The 6804-nt window shown below is 32.3% G+C and overlaps 1 protein-coding gene across 1 annotated transcript; it reads left to right on the top strand.

The window, feature by feature from the left end:
* The first annotated feature begins 2654 nt into the window (after window positions 1-2654).
* LOC149541739 (uncharacterized) lies at window positions 2655-5818 on the top strand. The gene is made up of 4 exons (XM_089795659.1): window positions 2655-4067; window positions 4166-4329; window positions 4420-4874; window positions 5223-5818. The coding sequence occupies exons 1-4, from the start codon at window positions 2655-2657 to the stop codon at window positions 5816-5818; spliced, it is 2628 nt and encodes an 875-aa protein (XP_089651785.1).
* Window positions 5819-6804: the final 986 nt, after the last annotated feature.

Raw genomic sequence — 6804 nt, 5'->3', positions numbered from 1 at the left:
GTTGTATCTCAATTGAATTTGTCTGTTGCACTATCTCTTCTACTTCACATTCCTTGCCATTGTCTCATAATCTAGACAAAGAAGCAATTTGTTCTGCATTCATAGAATGGAAATATGAACTTCAATGTTTGGGTAGCCAATTCATAAATAGGGGGCTAAAATGTTATGAGAATGTAATGGAGATTGCAAATGATGGGGTGGATGTAGATCAAAAAATTAGAGAAGATCTATTGGTTTGTACACAAAAAATTCTAATATTTAGAACATTGACAAGATCCTTAGATGTCTAGCTACAGGATATGGGTATTTTACATAGCAAAGAAATTCTTTCAGAGTGGCTTACAACACTTAACATGAGGAAAAGGGTGCTTTTAACCTGTAACAAGAAAATGGATGCATTTAAGGATATGTCAAAAAATAGTTTGTCACTGATTCAAATGTTTGGAGAAGATCTTGGGTGTCCTTTTTGGGAATGTTCGTTGGATGTTCAATCTGAAGAACACATTTTTCAACAATTTTCAAACTCAATTCAAAAGTTGTCCTGTAAAGAGGACATTGACAATTTGATGCAAAAAAAGTTTACTATCTCTAAATTTGAAAAAGATTGCATACAAATAGACAAAACAATCAAAAGATGAAAAGAGTTTTTGCATTTATACAGGTGAAGATGAAGTATCAGCTAGGACTGGAGGAAGATGAAATAATGAAAGTCATCAGGACATATGAGGCTAAAACTGCACAAAAATCATATAATGTAATTCTTGTCTAGAGTTTTTGCTAAAATTAAATATACATAGTGGTGTTATATGATTTTTGTTTCTTTTTGTAGAATTTCTAATGCAATACATTTCATTCAAAACATGTGTTTTACAATGTAAAAAAAAATAGAATGCTTTATGTACATTATATATACTTATGTGACAATTTTGTATATCACTTGAATAAATGAAACAAGTTTTTTATGTTAAATTTTATATGTGGGTTTTTTTTTTTAATTAAAGAGATTGGGTGTTAATAAATTACCATTATTTATTAATTGTATGACTAATAGAATACTAACTTTTAAAATGATTTATGAGGCACAAGAGTTAGAAAAATCAGTGGTATTTTGTAAATTATATTTTGAAAAAATATGTATTAGATATCCACTTTGAGTTTATGTTCTTATTTCATATTTATTGTTTACCAAATTATCTATTTTAAAGATCACATAATTTAATCTTATATTAGAAATAGACTTATTTAATTATTTGATGTTCATAGTAATGACACGTGGATCTCAAACTGATGAAGAACGGAGACAACATAGAAGGGAGTATCAAAGAGAGTATAGATGAAGAAAACAAGAACAAATGAGTGCTATAGCAAGGGAAAACCAATGTCTCATTCGTAATGAGCAAGATAGGGAAAGATATGCTAGAAGACAAATAACAAAACTGCATGAAGAATTACATGATACAAACATTGTTCAAGGAAATATAGATACTATTCCTAATAATATATGTCCAAAAAAGTGGGATTTCATCGAAGGAGAAAATGAGAATCATCTCAAAAAAATAAGTTCTGACTCTCACTCTCATAGGCACGAAACTAAATGTATGAGGGAATATGAAGGATATTATAAAGAAAGAGAACAAGAACAATGGAAGGAAACCGAAGGAGAAATTCAAAGTTTGTACCCTAGCCAACATATTGACAAAGAAAGTGAAGAAAGAACTGTTGTAGGAATGGATAATGAAAATTTAGTAGATGGAAATGTGAGTGAAATGGACTATACAAAAATTCTACAGCAACACATAGTACCTCTAATGGAAAATGACCAACACAATTGTACTAGAAATATAAATATTCAATCTGCCATAGAGGGAAGAGAATACAGAAGCAATTATCAAATGGAATATAGAAAGAGATGCCATGAAAAAATGAATGATACAGAAAGGGAATGTGAAAGGTTGATGCGAAACCAACAAGAAAGAAGAAGAAGTGAAGGAGAGTATAATAGAAGAGAACAAGATCAAAGGAATGAAACCGAAGGAGAAATTCAAAGATTGTACCCTAGCAAACGAATTGTCAAAGAAAGTGATGAAATGAATATTATAAGAATGAATAATGACAATTCAGTAGATGAAAATTTGAGTGAAATGGACCGTACAATAACTCCACAACAACACATAGTGCCTGAAATAGAAACTGATACACACAATTGTACAAGAAATATAAATACTCAATATGTTATGGAGGAAAGAGAATATAGAAGAAATTATCAAAGGGAATATAGAAAGAGACGCCATAAGCAAATGAATGATACAGAAAAGAAACATCAAAGGCTCAACTGAAACCAACAAGAAAGACAAAGAAGTGATAGAAGAAGGGTAGACAATATAGTGCAAGCACTTCAACTTCAAAATAATAATGAAACAAATCATAGTTGTAATGTGCAACTGGATGAGAATTATCATGAATTCTTTGGGAATAGTTTTCATAACCTTCAATTACTTTTTCAACATCAACTTGATAGTTTGGTACACCCAGAAATGTGCTATATGTGTCAAGAATGCTATCTTGGCATAAAAGTAAGACGTTCAAGAGAAGGTCCGATGTGTTCAAGATGTCAACAAGAAAAGGGAAATAACAGATTTTGTGCATCAAACAATATGGATCCAGGCTCACAACCAAAGGAACTTGCAAATTTAACTCAAGTAGAAGAGATGTTGATTTCACATGTCAGTCCAATATTACAGGTGACACATGCAACAGGGGGACAATATAAATACAAAGGGCACACAATAAGCTTTCCCAAAGATATAAAAAGAATATATAAAACTCTTCCACATCCAATTAAAGAGTTGCCAATGATAATTGTCCAAAAAAAGGATCAGCGAGGTACAAATTATGACTTTACAGTGAATAGAGATCGAGTTTATGAGGCACTAAAGTATAAGATTAATAATGATAAATTTTATTCTGATGTCAAAGTAGATGATCATTCTTTGGATGATGTTGAACAAGATAGAGACTGCAGTATTTTCAATAAGATAAAGACAGTTCATGTTGAGTTTGACTCAAAATCAAATGATATCTTGTTAGTAGAACCTAAAACAGAGGAAGATGATGACAATAGAAATTACACATCTATAGCAATACGACCACCAAACCTTCAAAGAGAAATGGATTTTATCCATGCATGGGTTAAAAACCCAAATATTGATCCTTTAAGGTTGATTGATTGGCCATCAGTTGGGGCATCTCCAATGAATGAATATGAAACACCGGGATTATTAGATATGGCTTTTCCTACATTGTTCCCTAAAGGAGAATGTGATTGGCTTGAGCCACGATTGAGACGAGTACTTTTACATGAATATGTGAAACATCTTATTCGATTCAGAGATAATAGATTTGGGAAACATCCAAGATTTTGGTATTACATGTTGAACATGATAATGAGACACCGAGCACAAAATTCCAGTTCTATATTTGTAAAAAGACATATCCAAGAGTTGCCAATTACCATAGATGAATTGAGAGAACATATGGAACATGTACCAAATTCTCATCTTGCTGATAAATTGATGCGATTTGGCACAACTTTGCGAGGCACAAGGTCATATTGGAGCAAGAGTCAAGGAGAGTTATGTGACATGCTTAGGCAATCAGGGACACCTACAATTTTCTTTACAATAAGTGCAGCTGATATGTATTGGCCTGATCTACATGCACTGATGCCAGGAACTCCACCAACTAACCCAAAAGAAGCCCAGAATTGGAGAAGGCAAAATGTTATTGACTACCCTCACATTGTCACTTACTACATGCACCTCAGACATACTATGTTTCGAAAGGAGATATTAGAAAAGGGATTGAATGTTAAATACTTTTGGTCTAGATATGAATGGCAACATAGGGGGTCTCCACATGTACATGGTTTTTTATGGCTTCATGGTGCTCCGAATATGGATTTAATAGATTGGCATAATGAAGAGCAGGTAAATGAAGCTAAAAATTATTTTAACAAGATTGTTCATGCATGGAATCCAAGAGCCAATGTTCATCAACATAACATGCAGGTATATCTACAATAAGTTTATAAATTATGTTTGCCTTTAATTTTGAGTTTCTAATTCTTATGTTGAACAATTTCTAAATTGGAAGTGATTTGATTTAGGTATTTCAAAAATTTTCAAAAGATCCATGCTTAAGAGACACGAGACAACTTATGGATGTAGATTTTGATCGAGAATATGCGAAAATTCTAAATACTGTTGAAAGACATACAATGTGTAAGGAGGGTGCATGTCTTAGAAAAAAGAAAGGAAAAATGGCTTGCAGGTAGAAATTATTGTAATGGTGTATTTCATATAGAATATAAATTTAGTGACTATTTAGTATAATATAAAATAATTTATTTCAAATGTATAGGTACAATGCCCCTTGGTCTCTAAATCTGAATGGTTCAAAGTTATATGAGGATATTGAAACTGGTGAAAAGAAGTTTGAACCTGCTAGAAATGATGAAAGAGTTAACTCACATAATCGTTACATTCTCCAATTTTGGAGAGCTAATATTGATTGGCAGCCAGTTTTGTCAGAGCATGCAGTTATTAGGTACATTGCAAAATATGCAACAAAGGTAGAGAGAAACTCAGAAACCTACCATCAAATGCTAACGCGTTTGGCCAAAATAGAGAATCCCGATCACTTTGCCTCAAAGGCTTATAGGAAACTTTTAACTAAAACTATAGTTGAAAGAGATGTTGGAGCTCAAGAGACATGTTATATGCTATTAGAACTTCCATTGGTTGAATGTAGTAGAAGGTTTGTTAATCTAAATGTTTCACGCAAAATTTTTAAACCAGTAACAAAAGCAAATGAAGGTGAAAGTGAGGAGCCAAAAGAATCCTTTATTGATGCATATAGAAGGAGACCAAGCTCTATGGAAAATTTTTCATTGATTGATGCCTCTAGATCATGGATATTTATTAGGAATAGAAAAAATGAAAATAAGTGGAAAAGAAGACAAAAGAATGCAATTGTTAGGGTATATCCAAGATTTGTAACTATTCCAACACGCCAGTCTGAAAAGTTTGTTGACTTTTGTTTCTCAGAGTTGCTTCTATACAAATCATTTAAAGAAATTGCAATTGATATTGGTGAAGATAGTAACTCTATCATTTGAAATTGGGAGTCATTTAACTATGTCCCATGGCATGTTAAACGAGAAGTGAAATCAGAAGACAATGAGAATGTAAGTGAATCAGAAAGCGAAGATAATATTATTGGTCATGCTAATACTACAGAGCATGAATGGGAAATTATTTCACGGCTGCATCATGGACAAGCATTGCAAGTTTCTGAAATTGATATGTTGGGACGAAGGGATATAGATAGACAATATAATTGGTCACATACATATAGATCAGATGAAGAAAGTAATGTGGCAATAAATTTTATCTGTAGAATGAGAAAAAATGGATTGCTTTCAAATTTTTGCATAGAGAACAATATCAACATAACAAATTTTAGTGAGAGACAAAAAAAGGCATTTGACATCATTATGACACACTATCAAGCAGATGAGAGCGTGGATCAATTGTACATGATTGTTCAAGGAACTGCGGGTACAGGAAAGTCATATTTGATTGGCGAAATTAGTAAGTATCTAAAACAAGTTGCAATGCCAAATCAATCCCCTTTACTGCTCCTCGCACCAATTGGAGTAGCAGCATTTAATATTGGTGGATCAACAATACATTCAAAGTTGAAAATTCTAGTTAAGGATTTCATGCAACTAGAAGGAACATGTTTGACCAGTTTTTAGGAGGAAATGAATCATATAAAATACATATTGATAGATGAAATGAGTTTTATTGGGGAGAAGCTACTTGAGAATATTGATTCAAGGCTTCGTCAAGCATTTCCTCATAAATCAAATCTCAGCTTTGGAGGTGTTCAACTAATTTTATTTGTTAAATTTAGATTAATGTTATTCATGATATATTGAAATGTTATATTGAAAATCTAGTGAATTGCTAAATGTTTGTTATTTTTGCTAGGAGTTTCAATCATTTTAGTTGGAGACCTCGGACAACTACCTCCAGTAAAAGAAAAAGTACCATATGCAAGTTTTAGAAGAGCAAAGCTATTATGGGAAGAATTCAAAAAGGTGGTCACATTAGAAAAGATTTTTAGGCAAGATGGAGAAGACTCAGAACAACAAAAATTTCGCCAGTTACTCAGCAATCTTAGAGATGCAAATCCCACAATTATGGATTGGAATTTTTTGATATTGAGAACAAGAATTAATATTATTCCAGAAATAAATGATGATTTTGATAAAAATCTTCATTTATTTTCAACAAATGGTAATGTTCACATTCATAATAGAAGTATGTTACATTCTCTTAGAGAACCTGTTGCACGTATTATTGCAACTAAAGTATCAAACATTACTAATGTAGATGACAATTCTATGGATGAGTTAGATATGGAATTATTGATCTCAAAGAATGTAAGAGTAATCTTGACTTCCAATTTATGGATAGAAGCGGGACTTGTAAATGGTGCTCTAGGTTTTGTTCATGATATTGTGTACAAGCCACAAACCATGCCACCAGAATTACCCTTGTATGTACTGGTGAAATTTGACACTTACTCTAGATTCCCATTCAATGAAGAAAATGCAAAATTAGTTCCAATATGTCCAATACAAAGAGGTTGTACAACTCAAATACCTTTGTGATTGGCTTGGGCATTGACAATACACAAATCTCAAGGTTTAACACTTGAAAAAGCAACAATTGATAT

The sequence above is a fragment of the Cupressus sempervirens genome, chromosome 8, assembly GCF_028749045.1.
Source record: "Cupressus sempervirens isolate cs-2001-9-10 chromosome 8, ASM2874904v1, whole genome shotgun sequence".
NCBI lineage: Eukaryota > Viridiplantae > Streptophyta > Pinopsida > Cupressales > Cupressaceae > Cupressus > Cupressus sempervirens.
The sequence above is the reverse complement of the archived record's forward strand: the minus strand, read 5'-3'. Positions and strand labels throughout refer to the sequence as shown.

Bases quoted from the DNA above. Each gene is read 5' to 3' on its own strand.
- LOC149541739 (XM_089795659.1), top strand. From the start codon at position 2,655: ATGGATCCAGGCTCACAACCAAAGGAACTTGCAAATTTAACTCAAGTA. The intron at 4,068-4,165 runs GTATATCTACAA...GATTTGATTTAG, and splicing joins TTCATCAACATAACATGCAG to GTATTTCAAAAATTTTCAAA. The intron at 4,330-4,419 runs GTAGAAATTATT...TCAAATGTATAG, and splicing joins AAAGGAAAAATGGCTTGCAG to GTACAATGCCCCTTGGTCTC.